Source organism: Panthera pardus, unplaced genomic scaffold (genome assembly GCF_024362965.1).
Source record: "Panthera pardus isolate Hobbes unplaced genomic scaffold, ASM2436296v1 HiC_scaffold_10, whole genome shotgun sequence".
Lineage (NCBI taxonomy): Eukaryota > Metazoa > Chordata > Mammalia > Carnivora > Felidae > Panthera > Panthera pardus.
Genome location: NW_026526655.1, coordinates 29,506,651 through 29,527,995, shown reverse-complemented (window position 1 = coordinate 29,527,995; position 21,345 = coordinate 29,506,651). Strand labels below are relative to the sequence as shown.

Below are 21,345 nucleotides of genomic sequence, written 5' to 3'. Positions count from 1 at the left end.
ACCCATTCAGATTCTGGGGGGATACACGTTGGCTCAGAGTTTTCAGTATTTAGCTTTATTGTTTTTAGTAGCTTGAAATTAAGACCATTTCTCTTTGTAGGGAACGTGGAGTCTTCTTTTGCTTCTCTAATTTTTATTCTTCTTTTGTTATTTATGAGGAGTTTATGATCTGTGTAAGGAATAGGGTATGGGAAAGAAAAACAATGATAGGCTTAAGACAGAAAATGAGAGGGAAGGAAACATTTTCAGTTCTTGGAAGTATGATCATTACGCATTTCTCTTAGATATTGTTATAGTGGCAGTACCCTTGGATTTGTAGAATGGATGAGTCGGTAACAATGAGGATCTATTAACTAGGAACCTTTACTGTGTTGACCTTCACTGAGTTGTCCTGTGCTAGTTGAAGATGACTGGGGTTTGGGCTGTTTAGATCATCGCTTCAGTGACACCTGTGGTGAAATTGGGTGATATAATCCAGATAAAAGAGCTAAGGAGAACTGATATCCACGTGTTTGTTATCTGAGGTTATGGGATAAAAAAATTAGAATTACCTTTCATTTTTATTTATTATTATTTTAATGTTTATTCTTGAGAGAGAGAAGAAGAGAGAGAGAGACGGAGACAGGCCACGGACAGGGGAGGGGCAGAGAGAGAGAGGGAGACACAGAATCTGAAGCAAGCTCCAGGCTCTGAGATGTCTGAGATGTGGGGCTTGAACCCATGAACCGCAAGATCATGACCTGAGTCGAAGTTGGACGCTTAACCAATTGAGCCACTCAGGTGCCCCTAATCGTCTTTCATTGTTAAAACAAGCTGTTTAATATTCTTTTAAAAGCAAACTAAAAAAATTGTTTTTTAGTTAAGAATTATAGGATGATCAGGCATAAGGCACAGAAAAAAGGAAAAATCCTCATTATGCTATTACTTTACTCATCCTTTCGGATTTTAGATTGTACTTTAGTGTGCGTATTCAAATTATTAGTCATCTCAAAAATATCCTCTCGTTTTAGATATTATTAGTCATCCAAAAAGGCTAAGTGCCATTAGATGGCCTGAGGATTTTTAAAATTGTGCATAAAAATAGAGCCATTTATAATACTGATCTGACCCTCTGAGCATACATGTGAAAACACCCTAGAATAACCTATTTCAGAATTATTGGATGTGCTAAATATTCTAGCACTGTAATATATTTTCCTTGATGAAAAAATAGGAACTCTGAAAAAGATTTTATCTTGTTGAGCAAAAAAAAAAAGGTCTGGAAGTGACTTGTGCTGTATGAGTGTGACACTGGTCTTGCTTTTCCTCAGATCCACTGCTGGTGTTATCACTCACGAATTCCACCTTCCTGTGTGCAAATAAATCTCTTAAATAATAGGAGAAGGTGGGAGTGAGAAAGAGGAGACATTTGTTGGCATTATGAATTCAGAAATATGTTTTAAGATAATTATCAAACCAACCAAGACTGATTTTTTTTTTCCAGCCCTGGTAGTTTTGGTGATTGAAAACCAGTATTTGTTTTTAAAAATCGAATTTAAGTTTGTAGATTATTCTAGTGAAGGGTATGGGATGGTGTCACTTACCACGTTCTTCTGAAACCAGTTATCAGCCATGGCAGCTCTCTGTGGGGTCTGCCCTTAACCTTGCACCATGCACATCCTTCACTGTCCTTCTGTAGCTCCACAGAAAATCAGTGCACGGGAAGATTTTGTTTGTCTCACGCCTTTCATCATCAGCTGTCTAGTTCAAGAGTTAAATATTTTGGTAATAAAGTCATAGTTCAAATCCTGTCTAATCTATTACCATTGGTTGTATTTCTGGAACTTTTCTTTTCTGTACTTTGGTATTCTCCAAGAACTTCTTTTCCCTTTCTAAGTTCTACTCTTTTAATAGAAATGGACTCCTACATGAACACTGGAGTCTAAAAATGGCCTAATAAGCCTGCTATTTTTAGGGAAGGAGAAAGTTGCCTTTTGTTCTCTCTGTGCTTTTCACTTCCCACATGTTCTTTAGACATTTTTCCCCTCTGGTCTTGGTAGTGATAGCTTTTTGATTCCAGATGCCTTTTCCTTGGTCAATTTCTGGCTTGATTTGTCTCATACTCAACATTTTTAACGTCAGAATTGGACTGGGCTCTTCTGTTTTTATTACTTGTAGATATTTTGGATCACTTTCCTCTAATTTATTAAAATTATGAAATATTGTATGTAAAAGAGTAGAAACATTTTTACAGTCTAAGGAAGAGTTAAATGGGCAACCATATATACGCACCATGCAGGTTGAGAAACAGGACATTACCAATGTCTTAGGGGCCCCTTGTGTACTTCTTCACAGACACATTTCTTCGATTCCCACCCTCCACCCAGGCAACCTCTCATCCTAAAGCTTGTGTAAGAGATTTGGGAGTGGTTTTTTGTTTTTTGGTTTTGTGTTTTTTTTTTTTTTTTATGAAAAACCAAAACCCAAACCAAACCCAGCAAAATAGTAAATAATAAGTAATAACAATAGAACTTTCAGAAGAAAATAAAGAAATAAAGAAAATGTGGATGCTTGTTTATTTCTTGCATTCCATAAAAAAAGTTGTGTAGGATTGTAAGAAGGATTATTAATATTGGAAGGGTCCAGTAATTCATGCTGACTTACTGAAATTAGAATTAGAGTAAAATGAAGAGGTCAAACATATGCAATGAAATATTCAGTGGACTGACACCCAGCATACCTTTGTCAAATGTTATAAGGAGCAATTAGAAGTTTCCTGTATTGGTCTACCAGTTTGAGAGCATACAACTTCTTTTTACCTCATTGACTCCTGGTCTTTGGGGACACATATTAGCACCATTTCCATGTCTTACAGTTTGTTTGTTATAGATAGCCCATTAAATTATGTGTGCATACACACACACAGATGCAAACACACACGCGCGCGCGCACACACACACACACACACACACACACTCACACTCCTTTCATAAAGCTCCAGGCAGAGGTGGAAATAGTAAGAGACCTGCTCTCATCCTTTCTTCTTTCCACCATACATTCCCACTCTTCATGCACTTACTGCTTGGGACTGGTTTTTGACTTTGTGGATACTTACCTAAAGATAGAGACAGAAAGTAACCCGAGTCTCAGTTTTCTTGCTGCCATGTGTTATCTCAGGCCTCACCTTCCTTACTTGGGGCTGAGCTCTGGTTGTAGGACCTTCAGGTTCCCGTGGATTCTTCAGACTGGAGGGTGGTGTGCCATCTTGTCTTCTGTTTCTTGAGCTTCCTGGCTTGTGGACTCATTAGCAGCAGAACTTTATTAGGATACCTCCTCTGTGTAGGCGACAATAACAAGAACTGTGGATACGACATGGTACCTGTCATTTCTATGGGGTGGTAGTTTGGAGAGTCTCCTTTGCCTATCTGGTGTTCACATGCTGGTGATCTCTAGACTCTGTGTGTTTCAACTCCTGAATATTCTCTTGGCCCAGAGTTTTGATCCTACCAGACTACTAGCTTCTGGATATTTCTCGGAATATAGTCCACTCCATTTTCTACTCTCATTGTGAGTTACCAAACTGGGATGTGAATCAGTTTACTTAGGATCTTTCTTCTTACTATCATCTCCAACTCATGATTCTGGAACTTACTGTTGATACTTAGTGAATTTACCACTATGGATCACATAGTTAATTGTTAGAATTTTCACCAGGGTTCTAAAAATGTCTGGTTTTAAGATTAAACTAAAAATAGCATCTCTGAAAGGACCTAAATAGAATAGTTTCTCCTTTTTTCTGTGTCAGTCTCTCTGGGATTTGGCTGCTTCTAGAATCTTATGAAGGTTTTGCTTTTGATCCAAACATTGAGAGGCACTTTAATTGTGAATGTGGGTAAGATTGTCTACATGGACTTAAAATTTTAAGATTGGATTTAATGAAAGTTTTCTGGCTCAAGGAAAAGCCCATTTATAGAAATTGGCTTGAAACTCTGCTGTTTTAGATATCTGTTGTTCTGCCTTTTTTTTTTTTTTTTTACCACCACTGATTTGATTTTAGCACCAGCACGCTATATACATTAAAATAGAAAGAATGTGTCTGCCTACAAATTATTTTAAATGACTTAAGACATATATTTAGAGAATCAAGTGCCAATAGTTAATGATTTGAGTAGCTTTTAAAAGATAAAAATTCAGTTTTAGCATTATGCAAAATGTCCAGACTGTATAATTAGACTGGTATAGATTAAAGGATTCACCTGTAGTCATGATTTTACATGTGTCTTTTAAAGTGACGTGAAATGCCATCAGATTTGCTTGTCATTAACTCCCCAAGCAGGATAAATACTTATTTTTCCCTGTTATCTTTGATCTTCAGCATCGTTATGATAAAGCATGTTAGTACAACTTTAAGTCTTTGAGATATTTTTAGTTACAATCAAGTAATGGTTTTGTAATTCTTCTCTGATTTTTTAACACACTGCTTAAATAGGTTAGTATTAATATAGATATAGCTTCAGCAATTCTTAAATATTAGCTCTTAGATTAGTTTATGGATAAGTTTTTCGTTCATTATTAATTCAATCTGCAGAGGGAGTTTATCACTTTACATCTTGGAAAGGGAGGTGTTTGTTCTGTTTTGGTTGAGGTACATGGAAATATGTAGAATAAGAAAAAAACTATAAAGTGGCTTTTTGCAGTACATATGGAACATGGATGGAGCTTTTCTTTTAGCACCATTCTCCAACATGTTGGCCGAAGTCATTCCAGTATATTGACAGTTGATTATTTCACAAAGCGTGTACTGAATAGACGAGCTATATGCGTTACCAGCCCCTAACTTCCAGCTTAGCACAGGTATATTTTTAGGGTAGGAGGTAATAGTAGTCATTCACTATTTTATTATTTATTTATTTATTTATTTATTTATTTAGAGAGCATATGCAAGCAGGGGAGAGGGGCAGAAGGAGGGAGAGATAGAGATAGAGATAGAGAGAGAGAGAGAGAGAGAGAGAGAGATAGAAGCCCAAGCAGGCTCCACACTCAGCACGGAGCCAGATACAGGGCTTGATCCCACAACCCTGGGATTACCACCTGAGCCTAAATCAAGAGTTGGATGCTCAACTTAGCCACCGAAGTGTCCTTAGAGATCCTATAACCCAGTGTTCTTGTTATTTGTAAGAAAACTTATACAGTATAGGTCCTCAGTATTATTGTTGCACAATATTAGGGACTTCTCCAAGGTCTCAGAGACAATCAGTGTCATATCCAGGCCAGGAACCGGACCTCTTGATTCCTGTTTACCTATTCCTTCTTTAATTGACATTAATTCATTCAACCAACAAATACATCTGGGTGCTCGTTTAGTTCAGGCATTCTTTCATAACTGGGGATACAATGGTAAGCAAAGTAAACAAGGCCAAGTTAGCTCTGTAATGACCTACACTGAATCTGAAAGTTCACACCATTTTAAAGCAATCCCTTTCCAAAGAAGCTACAACATGAATAGTTTTCCTGATAAATTCTGTACTTTTCAGAGGTCTGTATTTTGCAATTATGTTGAAATAGTACATAATTTGGAAGTATGAAAAATTCTCTGGCTAAAGAAATTAGCTGGGCTTCAGAAACTCATGATTTTTTTTTTTTAGCAATCAAAGGCCCAGTGGATCATTTTTTGATGCCATGAAATGTGGAATGAATTTGAAGATCATTTTTATAAGTGGTAATTTTAAAAATGGGTGCTATTTTGTATAATAGTAATTTTGTACTTGAAGAAACCCTTAAAAAGTTCTCCTCAAAGTCTCCTCTTCTTCCCTCTTTCTCTTCTTTTCGCTATTTTGTATTCTTATCTCGCCTGTTGGTTTGATATTCCTGCAGAAGTATGTTTCTCATTGCTACATTGTGATAGTTTCTTAAACATATAATATTTAGAAAGGACAGTGGTTGCCATTTCTAAACATCCCTGTGTTATATGTATGAAGTATCCCATGATTTCATAGAATCCTGTTTTCTGCTTAGGACAGAAAAATCAGGGATGACTATTTTGAATGCCTTTTCCTTTACTGGGTTGTGCAGCCTTGTCGTCTGTCAGTCTGGGGCCTTAGGTCTCGGTTTAGCCAGCAGACACTCTCCAGGCTCTGGTTGGGGCAGTACCGGTGAGAAAAAGGATTAGACTTCTCCCACATAGGGGAAGAAGAGAAGAGGAAAGCACACAAAAGATCCTTCTGGCTATTCTACAAAAATCTTACTCTTCTTTAACTATTAAAAGAATAGGGGTGCCTGGGTGGCTCAGTTGGTTAAGCGTCCAACTTCAGCTCAGGTCATAATCTCACGGTTCGGGAGTTCAAGCCCTGCATCACGCTCTGTGCTGACAGCTCAGAGCCTGGAGCTTGCTTGGGATTCTGTGTCTCCTTCTCTCTCTGCCACTCCCCTGCTCGCACTCTGTCTTTCTCTCTCTCAAAAATAAATAAAAACAATAAAAATAAATAAATAAAAAGAACATAAAATTGCAGAGTTCACACTAGCATTTGCATAGTAGATTTTAGGACAAAAATCTATAATTTACAGTGAAAATGTTTAAAGAAATGGAAACACTTAAGTAAATATTAAGTAGCCTTTGTTGATCTTTTGTTTGACCCTTCTCTGTTTTGTTTCTCACTAGGTCTTGAGCCATTAATTGAATGAGTGAAGGAAAGTTAAAGCTACAGGTTTTCATATGTGGAAGGCCTTTTCTTAGTGTTTCTGCCGGTCTCTTGCTGTTCTCTCCTGCTGCTAACATTAATTACTTTGCAGATGGCTCTAATTGACCCAGTAAAAGAAACTTATCGGTGTTCAGCCCTTCTCAGGCCCGAAAGTCTTTACAGCTTCTGAGGACACAGAGCATACTGCACGTTTTCAGGCCTGACAGAAAGCAGAGCGTGGTCGTCCAAGTTCCGAGTTCCCGATGCTAGAGTGCCTTTCTTTTTCCAGGTTACAGCTCCTTGCTTAAACCGGTGTATTGCCTGAGCCCAAATCTGCCTTTTTAACACCACTGCCACTATGACTGGTGCCCTGGCCCAACTGGGCTTTTAGTTGCTTCCTGAATATGCCTCCCTGTCTGCACACCCTGGTCCCTTTGTCTATCTGACCTGCTCTTTCCTGCCTATATTTCCCTGAGCGTATTTTGTCACGAACCTGCCCTGGCCTTTCTTTCTTACAGAAAAGTTCCCGATCATCTTAGTTGAAATGCATTTCCTCTCTGAGGGCAGCTTGATGCTTTGTTATTAATACTGGGGTACCTGCGACCTTGTCTTACTTAGGTAGGAGATTATAAACACCTCGAGGAAAGGGACTGTGTTGGTTTCTCTTTCTGTCCTCACCCACTCCCTGTAGCATGGACAACCTCCAGGTGTTAAGGGAATGTCAGGAACATTGAGTTGAGGGGGACAGAGGCAGACAACCTGGCCCCTGCTCCCTGAGTGATAGAACAGGCTGTTGGTCGCATCGCTCGTGTCTGTGATTCTTTTCCTTTCCTGGGCCTAAAATTAGCCATAAATTAATTTCTTCCTAAAGGAGCTATGTTTTTCTTCTTTTAATTTTTTAAAAATGTTTATTTATTTTTGAGAGACAGAGATAGCACAAGCAGGGGAGGGGCAGAGAGAGAAGGAGACATAGAATCTGAAGCAGGCTCCAGGCCCTGAGCTGTCAGCACAGAGCCCGATGCAGGGCTCAAACTCATGATCCGTGAGATCATGACCTGAACCCAAGTTGGGTGCTTAACTGACTGAGCCACCAGGTGCCCCATGTTTCTCTTCTTTTAAAAAATATAGTGTGGTTTCTTATTTTAAAAGGTGAAATATATTCATTGTAAAAGCTTTAGGAATTAATGGGTAAGCAAAAGAAAATAAAAACTATTCAAAGTTCTACAGAAAACAATAGCTCACTGTTACATTTGGCTGTGTATATGTTGCAGATTTTTTTTCTTTATGTAAGGTAAACATAACTTTAAAAAAGTTACCAAATGTAATATTCTTTCATTTGCTTTTTTCACTGAACAATGTTGTAAACATCTTTCCAATTGTCTGTAAAAGCACATGTAAACCGACTCATACCTACAGCATCATCAGAGAATCATCATATGTGTGTCAGTGTTGTGTGTGTGTGTGTGTGTGTGTGTTTGCTCTTATCAGTTATTTCCTCAGGAAACCTTTAAAAAATTTGACCTGAGCCAAAGTGCGATGCTCAACTGACTGAGCCACCCAGGTGCTCCTGAGTTTTTACATCTTTAAATAGTTGAAAAAATCTAAAGAAGAATATTTCATGACATGTGAAAAGAATATGAAATTGGGGCGCCTGAGTGGCTCAGTCGGTTAGGCGACTGACTTAGGCTCAGGTCATGATCTCACGGGTTGTGAGTTCGAGCCCCGCGTTGGGCTCTGGGCTGACAGCTCAGAGCCTGGAGCCTGCTTCAGATTCTGCGTCTCCCTCTCTCTCTGCCCCTCCCCTGCTCACATTCTGTCTCTCTCTTTCAATAACAAATAAATGTTTAAAAAAAATAAAAAAAAAGAAAGAAAAGAAAATGAAATTCAAAATTCAGTGTCCAGAAAATACAAATCAAAACCACACTGAGATATCACCTCACGCGGGTCAGAGTGGCTAAAATGAACAAATCAGGAGACTATAGATGCTGGCGAGGATGTGGAGAAACGGGAACCCTCTTGCACTGTTGGTGGGAATGCAAACTGGTGCAGCCGCTCTGGAAAACAGTGTGGAGGTTCCTGGAAAAATTAAAAATAGATCTACCCTATGACCCAGCAATAGCACTGCTAGGAATTGACCCAAGGGATACAGGAGTACTGATGCATAGGGACACTTGTACCCCAATGTTTATAGCAGCACTCTCAACAATAGCCAAATTATGGAAAGAGCCTAATTGTCCATCAACTGATGAATGGATAAAGAAATTGTGTTTTATATACACAGTGGAACACTACGTGGCAGTGAGAAAGAATGAAATATGGCCTTTTGTAGCAACGTGGATGGAACTGGAGAATGTGATGCTAAGTGAAATAAGTCATACAGAGAAGGACAGATTCCATATGTCTTTACTCCTGTGTGGATCCTGAGAAACTTGACAGAAGACCATGGGGGAGGGGAAGAGAAAAAAAAGTTAGAGAGGGAGGGAGCCAAACCATAAGAGACTCTTAAAAACTGAAAATAAACTGAGGGTTGATGGGGGGTGGGAGGGAGGGGAGGGTGGTTGATGGGCATTGAGGAGGGCACCTGTTGGGATGAGCACTGGGTGTTGTATGGAAACTAACTTGACAATAAATTTCATATTAAAATTTTTTTAATGTTTATTACTTTTGAGAAAGAGAAAGAGACAGAGACAGAGTGTGAGTGGGGGAAGCACAGAGAGAGGGAGACAGAATCCAAAGCAGGCTCCAGGCTCCAGGCTCCGAGCTGTCAGCACAGAGCTGGCTGGACGCGCGGCTCGAACCCAGGAACTGTGAGATCATGACCTGAGCTGAAGTCAGACGCCCAACCGACTGAGCCACCCAGGCTCCCCTCCTCAGGAAACCTTTATAAGTAGCACTTAATGAGATTATAAAAAGTTATGGATTTAAAAGAATATGTTTTTTGGACTTTGGTAACTGTTGCCAAATTGTCCCAGGAAGGCATACTAATCCAGGTTCCCAACAGTAATGCGTGGAGGGCTCCTCTACACTCTTGCCAGCTCTGGCTGCTACTATTCATTTCTACTTTGTAAACCGAAGGGAAAAATTGGTCTCTTACGGTTATTTTAATTTACAGGTCTTTTATGACTAGTGCAGTTGTGCATTTGCGTATAATTGAGGGTCATTAGTATTTCTCATTTTCTTTTTCTCGTGAATTGCATTTTGCACATTTTATTTTGTGAATCGCCTGCCCACATCCTTTGCCCATTTTCTATTGAATTGTTTTTCTGTTTTTATTGGTTTTCATTTTGGCTTCTTGTGTTAAGTATGGCAATCCTTTGTTTTTCATATATTTTGGGAATGTTTTTTCTTAGTTTTCCTTGAAATTTTGTTCATGGATTTTTTTTAACTCATATAAGTTAAAAAGTTTTTTGTAGTCATATCTATTGTTCTTTATAATTCTGTGTTTAATATAATGCTTCAAAAGGTCTCTCTTCCTAACATTCAGCTGTATTTTTATATCAAATTTATGGCTTTATTTTAAAACATATATATCTTTAATGCATATATTTTTAGTTTGGTGTAAGATATGATTAGGGATCTGACTTTTCCCAAAGTGTTAAATCACTTGTCTCATATATATTTATTCTTTATTCTCTCTTGTACCAATTTAAAATGCCATTATTTTTAATACATAAGGTTTTTGGTATGAACTTGAATTTCTTTCTGAACTTTCTTTCCCGCCCTTTGGGCCATCTGTCTTACCAGGTAAGTGCTCTGTATGTTGCTTATTACAATATTAATGTAAGTAATATAATAGTAATATCCTATTATAACTCTGCTTTTAAGGAAAATGATTGGGTGGTCATAAACATTTGTGTTTTGAGATGAACTTGGGAATAATTTTGTCAAGTTATAAAAACTTATCGAATTTTGTTTAGAATTAACATTAAAGTTATAGGGTATATGTACATCTATACATGTGTACATTTATGTTTATGTATCTACATATATAACACATCTATGAGATTTGTTTCTGTTTTTGTCATTGTTGGTAGAAACTTTCTCGCTAGACTACTTCTAGGTGGTTTTTGCTGGTGCACATAAAACTGTATTTTATTTTTGCATATTTATCTTGTAAGCACCTACCTTATTTAACTCTTACTATTTCTGATAGATTTTCCATTGGTTTCTTTTTTTATTCTTTTTACCATTTTATGTATACTTGGAAAGAATGGAACACTATGTACACAAATGTGCAGTTTTCCTGATAAAATGAAAAATAGAAGTAGGGAATTCCTGTCTCAGGGCGTGGCAAGAATTAGACTTGGCGGAGAGCTCTCTGTCCTGGACAAGGTTATGGGAGGTCAAGGGGTGGGTGACAGGTCGATATCCATTCTCTATGATGTGTGTTGTGCCAAACTTAATGGCTGTAAAAAGAAATGTTGGGCATATCAGAAGAGCACCCACATTAGCAATATTCAACACACGACAATATTCACTGTTAGCTTTAAATTTGTGCATCAAAGCATTTCAGTTATGTGTAATTGTGTTCAAAAGGTATGACAGTTTTATTTGGATTCAGTTTTCCCTGTGTTTAAAAATCTTTTTTGTTTCATGATATGTGGGGGTCAAATCACATAGATGAGAATACCCAGAGTCCTGCTACGGAGGAATCTCAGAATTACTGGTGTGCACTTGCAGAGGTATTGGCAGCCACAGCTAGGAATGTGTCAGCCACTTCATATGGTCTGACTTCAAAGCCGAGGAAGAAAAATTAAACATCTTTCATTTTTACTTAATTAAAGATGTCTGTTGATGCCACCTTTTCAGAAGGGAACTCTTAAGTGGCTACTCTCCTTGGCTGATCAAGCCAGCTTGGGCGGTGGTCACCAGCTTTCACATCCCCTCGAGTTCCTTCCTCCTGTTTCCCCTAGCTCCTCCTTTGTCTACTTCCCTGTCTATTAACTTGCAGCGCTGCTTGTGTCTCCTGTTATGTTAGACTAGGGTGTTCTGATCTGTATTATGGTGCATGGGGCCGTCACCTATGAGTTGCAAGAGTGCCTCCACATTGAAATTTCAGCTGCAACCTCTCATGTTACTTAGTAACTCATTAAATTCCTGTTGTGACCCTCAAAGAGGTTTACACTCCCTCCATCCTGCTTATGCTGAGTTTTCTCCACCTGCAGCTCTGTTCCTATGAAATATGCCCACGTTCCCAGCCCTCGCCTAGCAGGCCGTCTTTGTTTGACTTAACACAAAGCTTCTATTCAATCTGTAATTACTTTTCCCCACTTAACATAGCATTTCTACACTCTTAAATTCCAACCTCTTCATGCCTCCAATCCTTCAGCACAGCTTCAAAGTCTTATTGTATTGTTTACACTCAAGGGATTATATATTTTCTAGCTGAAACACTTTTGGTATAAAAATTATTGTAGGTGGGATGAGTAACTTTTTCCTAAAACCTGAGAAAAGTGGTGACTGAAAGATCATTTGACTTTTAAGCCTATTATTTTCAAGAAAGGAAAGCGATAGAAGGACAGAAAGATAATTATAAGGTCATAGGCTTATGCCTGTATGAATGTACTGAGGTTAAATTCTATGTCTCTCTTCATCACAAGTTATAGTACCTTATACAAGGTACAGATTACTATACAAATAGTAATTATTTGACGAATTAAAAATATGTACGTGTATAAAAGGAAAAAAGAGAAGCTTCTAGTGTACACAGGGGACAGGCATGGTGCTTCATTGTACATTGCTGTTATATGCTTGAAGCCCCATGAGGTTGCGAATCTCCATAGTGACCAGCGTTTGTTATTGAATGAATGAATGTGGGGCCTGGTGGAGAGGGTGGCAGGAGACTTTGCCAGTGACTCTGTCAAGGGCCATTTGAGATGATCAGGGCTTCCAGTATTGAGAAGCTAAGCACTGTCAAACAGAAGGTCATCAGGCAAGTGAATTTACATTATGAAACTGGACATTAGTGGCAGTCTTTTTTCCTAGACACAATTTAATTTTTTATTCTTTTGCTCACATAAACGTTGACTTCTGTTCCAGTCCCAGTTTTGAATCCCTATGCAAGTAACTTATGAGTTTCACCACTAAGAACTAAATTAAAATATTTATGCTACCGTTCACTTAAGAACAAAGACATCGTGTAACAAGGAGCATGGCTAGTCAAGGCCTGACGTGTCTGGTCTACTGCAGTGAATCTGGATTCATTGCTCTCTGGCTTCTGCATCTTGGACTGCTGACTCCTCTCCAAGTACCTACCTCCTGATGTTATACACTCAGAGAGAGAGCCTGAGGGAACTGCCCGAGGTTGTCCTCAAACAGTGGCCATATGAAACATAGTCACAGAGGGCAAAAGCAACTGGGAAAGAGACATACTCACATACTTCTTGCTTAGATAGCATCTCAGCTTTAAGGTATTTTTCATCTCCTAGACTAGCCTGACCTTCCAAGATGGCCTATTTTGGATGATAAATTATATGACCATCCAGTTGTTAAGCTTTGGTGCTTGCTCTTTTCTTCCTGACTTTTCCCTAGCTCTGATGGTGAAGGAATGCCCTATTGGCCTCTAGGTCCCTTCAGAAGAATGTATTCTGCTCCTAGAAACCCACACAATATTTTAATCAGAGGTATACACTCTGAGGGCTCAACACAGTAATTTCAGTGAATGTAGACTTCAGAACTGGGCTTCTAGAGACCGATAGTTTGACTTTTTTTTTAATAAGGAAGTAAATTATTCTTATTCATGTTGACCAGATGGTTTCCTTGTGGTCCAGTGTTTGCCTTTCCTGGCATTTTTCCTTATAGCCCAAGGCACTGACCTTTACATTGTCTCATTCTGAACAATGTAATTTGCTTGATTAGCCTGCTTAGCCTTTCCTGACAGAGTCACCCAAAAGAAAGCATAGGATTCTTTCTTTAAAGTAAGGGATTCAAGTTATTTTCCAAAAACAACCTAGGAGTTATCTACCAGTCTTGGTTAGTAAGATTTTTAGGCTCTAGGGATTCCTGGTAGCTAACTTTTCCAGTTACTGGATCCTTGGCTTCTCCATAATGAGCCTCCCTGTACTGGAAGATATAAACCTTTGGGAGTTTTGATCACTTGATTATTCGTGTGCCTACTTTCATTAGACATGTAAATCTCAAACCTGAGGACTCTCCCCAAGGCATATTTCTCTTTTTGTTTGAATTTCCAATGCTTAGATCTTACAGAAGCTTTCTATGTCCATTTGCTGATGATTCTGAAATTCTTTAAACGTTAAATTTCTAAATATTTCTTTGTGATAAATTTTGGAATTAGGATAGTTGAGGCCATGTTTCTGTAATAAAGATGAAATCTGGGATTTAACACTATAAAATTTTGTCTCTTACCTACACATTATGGTCTAATACAAGTTGAGTGGCTTTCCTAGGAAGCGTTTCTCCAGGTCAGGATGTAGGAACCTAGGCTGCACCCATCTTACAGCTATGCCATCTGGGGCATGTGGCTTCCAGAGCCACCATGGAAGAGAGACTTTGGATAATCCTGCATGGAATATAATGGCCACACCGGAGGCATAGACTTCACTTCCTGTTCTCTCTTATGAGCCATAATTCAGTCTCTTGGCCTCAGCCTCACTGCTGGAGAAACTTTGAAATATAGTCTTACTGTGCCAGGAAGGGGAAAATGAAATGGGATATGGTGGCTACATGGCATTATTTCTACCACAGCTCCCTTCACCAGTCTGATTCTTAGCTCACGTGCCCTGTTTTAATAGTCTTACCATTCTCCTGCGCTTAGAGTTCAGGATCTTCAAGGTGCTCACCCTTGTCCTTCATATTTGAGTAAAATCACATTCTGTCTGTCTCTAGAGTTCATGTTGTTTTTGCTACCTCTGTCATACAGATTGACCACAAAGATGCAGAGTGAGGGGGTTAAAGAGAATTTCCGTATTCCGGTTCTGCTCTTTTCCACCTTGCTTTGAACTTCGTCCTGCATTTATCCCTTTACTTCCAAGGATCATCCGTCTTTCACCAGATAACTGTCATGAAAAGCATTGTAGTAGCCATCGTATATAGTTTTTCTGTAACTTAAATGATTAGAAAAGGATGTTTATTTCAGAATTTAGGGTGTTCCAAAACTCCCTTTTATCGGTTTCTGCAAGTAATTAAGCACCCCATTGGCTGACTGACAAAGCAAAATGACCATTTATGCTTGGGACCACAATTGCCATGTAGATTAGCATTAGCAGGTGAGAACATTCTGATTCCACAGGACATTCTACTGGGGCAACCAGGAGAAGCAGAGGTGGGGGAAATGCCTTGAAAGGCATCTGCAAGCAGGGACTGCAGGACAACTCATCCTTAGGAGTCCAGAGCTTGAGATTACCTGCTCTTTCTCTGCTGGGTGGGGCTGGCGACACACTGCTGCATGCTTAATTATTCATTTCTTCTTTCCAGTGTTACTTGTCCAGCTGAAAGATCTTACTTCAAAATTACTTTAAAACTGTTACAATCAGGGACGTGTGGGTGGCTCATTTGGTTAAGCGTCCAGCTCTTGGTGTCGGCTCAGCTCACGATCTTGTGATTCGTAGGTTCGAGCCCCACATCAGGCTCTGTGCTGATATCATGGACCCTGCTTGGGATTCTGTCTCCCTCTCTCTCTACCCCTCCCCTGCTTGCTCTCTCTCTCTCTCTCTCTCTCTCTCTCAAATAAATAAACATTAAAAATAATTTTTAAAAAGGCTTATAATCAGATTACATTTGGTTGTTAATTCACTTTTAGGGAGATTACAGATAATATTTAGGGTGAGACGACTAATCTCATACATTTGTGCTGATTTTGTTTAGTGTCAATTTCAGAGAGTTGCATTCTTCATCTCAGCCTCCCAGCCCGTAGTGTGGGCCTGGCACGTAGTAGACGTTGGCAGATGTTTGATTACTCAGCAGGGTGTCAGTTAAGGGCCTACCATGTGCTAGGGATTATGCCACGTGCTAGAGATGACGTGTTGAGTGACAGAAACAGTGTTAAGGGAGAGTGCCGTGATCAGACAGGAAGAAAGGATGGAGCAAATGGGAAGGTGGTGCTTTTTATAGGAGGTGGAGAGTAAAATGGTGCGGTGACAGGAGCGTATGGTGTTACGTTCAGCTCAGTGTCTGTCACAGGCCCTTCTAGAAGTCTCTTTTTTTTCTTTTTTGAGACTGTCAAATGCAGGAGATGTTAGATGTCCACAGTGAGGGAAAAGCCCTTTAAAAGGGGTAAGTAGGATAATTAAAGTGACCTTTATCAGGGGCACCTGAGAGGCTAAGTCAGTTAAGCAACTGACTTCGGCTCAGGTCATGATCTCATGGTTCGTGAGTTCGAACCCCATGTCGGGCTCTGTGCTGACAGCTCAGAGCCTGGCACCTGCTTCGGATTCTGTGTCTCCCTCTCTCTCTACCCCTCCCCTGCTCATGCTTTGTCTGTCTCTTTCAAAAGTAAGCATTGGGGCGCCTGGGTGGCGCAGTCGGTTAAGCGTCCGACTTCAGCCAGGTCACGATCTCGCGGTCCGTGAGTTCGAGCCCCGCGTCAGGCTCTGGGCTGATGGCTCGGAGCCTGGAGCCTGTTTCCGATTCTGTGTCTCCCTCTCTCTCTGCCCCTCCCCCGTTCATGCTCTGTCTCTCTCTGTCCCAAAAATAAATAAAAAACGTTGAAAAAAAAATTAAAAAAAAAAAAAAAAAAAAAAAAGTAAGCATTAAAAAAAAAGTGACCTTTATCAGATTTGGCAGTCAATGGTTAGAATACCTTTGTCATCACAAGCAAATAACTTTGTTTTCAACTCTTAGACATGCTTCAGTGATTGTGTGGTTGAGAATCTTGAAAATAATGCAGAGAGAGATAATTAGAGGGTAGTTAGTGAAGCCCCTCTGCCTCCTCAGAGAAATGTTACCATCAATAGCCTTGTTTATGTATATTCACAGTGCTGGTAGCTGACTTAATTAACTAGATATGAAAGAAGTTTCTACACCCTGTCAGGTATTTTTGAGTACATAGAATTAAGATGTCCTTACATTGACTCTTACTTAGATTTAATAAAAAGAAAGTTTATTTTTGAGAGAGAGAATGAGCTCGAGTGGGAGGGGGAGAGAGAGGGAGGCAGAGGCTCCAAAGACGGCTCTGTACTGACAGCAGAGAGCCCGACGTGGGGCTTGAACTCACGAACTGTGAGATCGTGACCTGAGCCAAAGTCAGATGCTCAACCAACTGAATCACCCGGGTGCCCCAAGATTTTTAAAAGGGAATGAGTAGAGGTACCCATAATTTAGTTTCAAATGTAGAAACATCAGTAGATATACATTTGATTAGTAATTTCAGTAGAAAAGCGTACCAGCATCTGCCTTATTTCTGTGTTGTAAAGGTTGGCCTTCGGCTTACGTGGGGACTATCCTGGATGCACATGTGGGCCTCCCCCTCTGTTGACTGGCTCCAGGCTACCTCCAGCCTTCCTCACTGGGGCATGTTAGAACTGCATCAGGTGCAATTCTCAAAATGATGCAAAACCACTGAGTTCTTCCATACTTCTGTTAAAGAAGTAGTGTCAGGACTTCCTACCAAGAAAACCTACACGTAGGCAGAACCATAGAAAATAGAATGTCAGCGTAGGAAGGGACCTGAGGAATCATCTACTCCAGCCCATCCTTTTGCAGAAAGGCAAGTGGAGGCCTCAAATTAGGGCACACATCTGGCTCATACATGGTAGAGCCTACTTTTGTCCTCCACTTACCATTCGGATGAAATGAATTGAACTCTTTATAGCCCTTGTGCAGTGCCCGAACATAGTGAGTGGTCAGCACATGTGAGTCATCATTTGTCATCAGCATTTGTAGTCGCAGAGCCCAGAGAGGAACCCGGGTGCCCTAATAGTGCCGTGCTCTTTGCGTGGCTCGTATTTTGCATTCCCCACATGTGTAGGGAGAAATGTGTTTGAAGAAGCTGAATTGAAATAAAAGCAGTGATGGCCTCAGAGCGCTCATTGCTGAGCACGTACTTGGTGCTGAGCTCTGGGCTAAGCCATGCATGTGCTTTCATTAACTCTCCAACATCCCATGAGATTCGTACTCTCTGTCGCCTCCATTTGACTCATGGAAAGGCTGAGGTGGGTAACTTGCCCGTGGTCACACCACCAATATGGGGCCGAGCTAGGCTTTAAATCCTGCTTTGCCCGATTCAAAGTCTATGTTGTTAACTGTCATTTTATTCTAGGGGTTGGCAAACTATGGCCCGTAGGCCACATCTAGCATACCTGTTTTTGTACAGTCCTCAAGCTAAGAATGTTTTTTTTTTTTTTGCATTTTTAAATGGTTGAAAAAATTAAAGAAGAAACAATTTCATGACACATGAAAATTGTGTGAAATTCGTATTTCAGTGTGCATAAATGAAGTCTTGTTGGAATATAGCTATGCTCATTTGTTTACATTGCCTGTGTCTGGTTTTGTGCTAACTCAGAGGAGTTGAGTAGTTGTGACGGAGACTATGTGGCCTGAAAAGCCTAAAATATTTTTACTCTATACTTTTCCTCAGTGATTATGTTTTGAGATTCCAGTTATTTAGAGCATAATTGTGGGATTTTTATAGGGTCTGTCTCCTCCTGTTACTGGCTTTTTCTGTTTGTTCCATATCAGTGAACCTATCAGTCAAATGATGCATCATGTGAATAAAAAGAATTCATTCTTATGTTATCTATATTTTGTCTTTGTAAACAGAGTGAGGAATGATTTGTTCCTGGATAACAGTCGAGGCTTTTGATGAGAACCTGTTCTTATTGTGGACTGCAGCTCTTTGTGGTTTATAGGCTCCTTGCAGACGTCTATTGAGCTGATTATTTTTAAACCTCCAAGTGTCTTAGATGCAGAAATCACTCTATTTTCTTTCCTTTGTAGTGGTTTGCTGTCTTCTGATTATGTGGAGATCCACTATGAAAATGGGAAACCACAGTACTCTAAGGTATGGTTAATAACATGGGAATCCTGTAGCATAAATATACTCAATCATAGGATTGTTCATTGCACACTGCATCGTTTTGATGTCTATCTCAATAAAATTATCTGTTCTCTTATACAAGGGTACTATTTTTAAATTTCAAATAAGTTTAGGATAAATTTGTTAAGACTTACAAATGTTTGAGATAACATTGGAGATTCTGCGGATTCAGGCCCATAAAGATATAATTATTGTTTTGGTTATACATACTGTTATCTTCTGTCAGTGGATGGTATGGAGAGCTATACAGTTCCATATCAATACCTTCAAGGAGTAGACAACCAACTCATGGTCATAGAATCTGAACCATAAGACTGGATGGACTACTAGAATGGCTCTTCAGTCCAAGTGACTTTGGTGCCCAAGAAGGGCAGAGGTCAGGTTGGGGAAGGGAGATTCAGGGAACACTCTCCCTCTTAACCTTCACAACAGTTTTGGGAGATGGATATTATTGTTTCTGTTGTGCAAAGCAAGAAATTGAGGCCGAAAGAAGACAAATCAACCTACTCAAGGCCCCCATGCATTGTAATACAAAGGTAATTGGGTACTTGATTTCCTTAGTTGGAGTTTAGCCGTTCTCTTAACAGAATGTCAATAAGGAGCAAGCAGGTTTAGATTAAAATGAGGTTGTTTGTATGTAAGGAAGACAGTCATCTCCACCAGTCAGGATGAAAATCCCTGGAATGGCTACATTCAGAGACTCTGATTTGTAGGAAGTCTACGGAGTGCCACTGAGCCTAAGCAGTGTCTGCAGGGTGGATACCACAGGTACAGGAGAGGAAATAGGGAAAGAAAATATAGTGGGAAACACTGGATTCCTTCCCCCCGCCCCATATTGCTAATGAGTATTGGCGCAGAAGTGGGCCTTTTATGTGTGGGCTTGCTGGGTTGTACAGCAAGAACTGGGTTTTTCCAGTGTGACAGCCTCTCAGCAAATATTTGTGGGTGACCTTAATTGTAAACATTGCCCAGGGGGTTATGGAATTTCTCAGGATTTACAACTGTGCAATTAAGTGGGCACATTTGTAATTTGATGTGTGTTTTAAACCTCTGAATTTTATGTCACAGATTAAGGACTTCAGTTATTATTCTTACTATTCTGTCAGTTCTTGCCTGAGGCTTCATCTTGGGGGTTGTTGAATCTCCCTAAAAGTTAATGCTGTGGAAAGCAAGCAGAAATGCTAAATCAAGCACGGGAACGGTGCTTTCTGGCATTTGTACAAACCGAAGCTTCCGTCAGCTGTGCCAGGGCCCCGAGCACTGCGGATGCTGAATCATGAGTCTGGAGTAGAGAAGATTGCATGAGAACTTTATGAACTCAGCAAAGGAGCCACCTTTGCAGGCCACAGTAACCTGAGTCAAACTTCTCACTAACAAGTTCAGTCAGTTTTTTTTTAGAAGCGGAGTAGCTAATTGGCCTCCAGAGGTTATTAGAGGTCCCAGAAGGAAGCCTTGTCATCAACAAGACACATCGAATCTCATATCAGTTATAACTAGAATTTAAAAGAAAGGGCATTTAAACTCTGGCAAAGGAAGTGTTTACTGCAGTTTGTTTTCGTTTTCATTGCTTTTCTCTTATTTATGCCTCATTTTCTCCAAACAGATCACATTTCCAAACTTATTTTCTCCCGATATAATGAATTAAGCATAACAGTCTGTTTTTTATGTGTCTATATTTACATATATACCCCAGAAACTGAGTTGACATGGTGCACTATCTTGAAGCAGAATTAAATAAAAATTTTTTTTAAGTTTTTATTTCTTTTTGGGAGAGAGAGAGCAAGAGAGAGAGAGAGAGAGAGAGGGAGCGCAAGCAGGAAAAGGGCAGACACACACACACACACACACACACACACACACACACACACACACAGAATCTGCAGGCTCCAGGCTTTAAGCTGTCATCACAGAGCCCAATGCAGGGGTCAAACTTGCGAATCGTGAGATCATGACCTGAACTGAAGTCCAACGCTTAGCCAACTGAGCCACCCAGGTGCCCCTTGAAGCAGAATTTTTAAGAAAGCTAATAACATTATAAATATTTTAGCGTATTAAATAATCCTCTAGACTTTTATTTCTAAAAATACATAATATTCTTTCCTATTAATTTGCCATAATTTATTTTGAAATCCCATAGTAATAGACATTTAGACTGTTCCCAAACTTTCACTATACAAATAATTATAAGGAAAGGCCCTCCTGATACATGTTGAGCACATCTTTAATAATTACTTAAGGATTAATTCTGAGAATGGGATTTTCTGTGTCAAAGAATTGGTACTTTTCTTTAAAGGCTTTTGGTACATACTGATAGTTTTTCTTTTTGAAAGTTTATTTAGATCCACCACACTCCCACTACAATTACACACGGTTTTTAAAACTTTCTTTTTAAACTTCACATTGCCTTACATGTTAAGAAAATCTTTGTTTTCTTTGTTTCACAGAGTACCAGTGAAGGAAATTAACATGCAAAGATGATTAGGTTCATTAAACCTGTTTCAACCCAGTGTGCAACTTTTCTTCCAAAGGCTTCAAACTATTTAGACAAAAGTATTTGTATACACACACACACACACACACACACACATTGGAAAGAATTACTTGGAAAGAAATGGAAAGAATACAAAGCTTATTTGGCTTTGACCTTAAATATAAATGTGGACATTTAAAATATTCTGGAAATTGGAAATTAGTTTC

General features: G+C 39.6%; 1 protein-coding gene across 7 annotated transcripts in view; it reads left to right on the top strand.

Moving 5' to 3' along the window:
* ADAM23 (ADAM metallopeptidase domain 23) overlaps positions 1-21,345 on the top strand; it is a 202,991-nt gene that overhangs the window by 74,971 nt on the left and 106,675 nt on the right. For all 7 annotated transcript variants that reach the window (XM_053905584.1, XM_019446240.2, XM_053905593.1 and 4 more), the window contains exon 4: positions 18,549-18,612. In XM_053905584.1, coding sequence (XP_053761559.1) covers positions 18,549-18,612 — 64 coding nt within the window. The remainder of the gene's footprint in view (positions 1-18,548; positions 18,613-21,345) is intronic.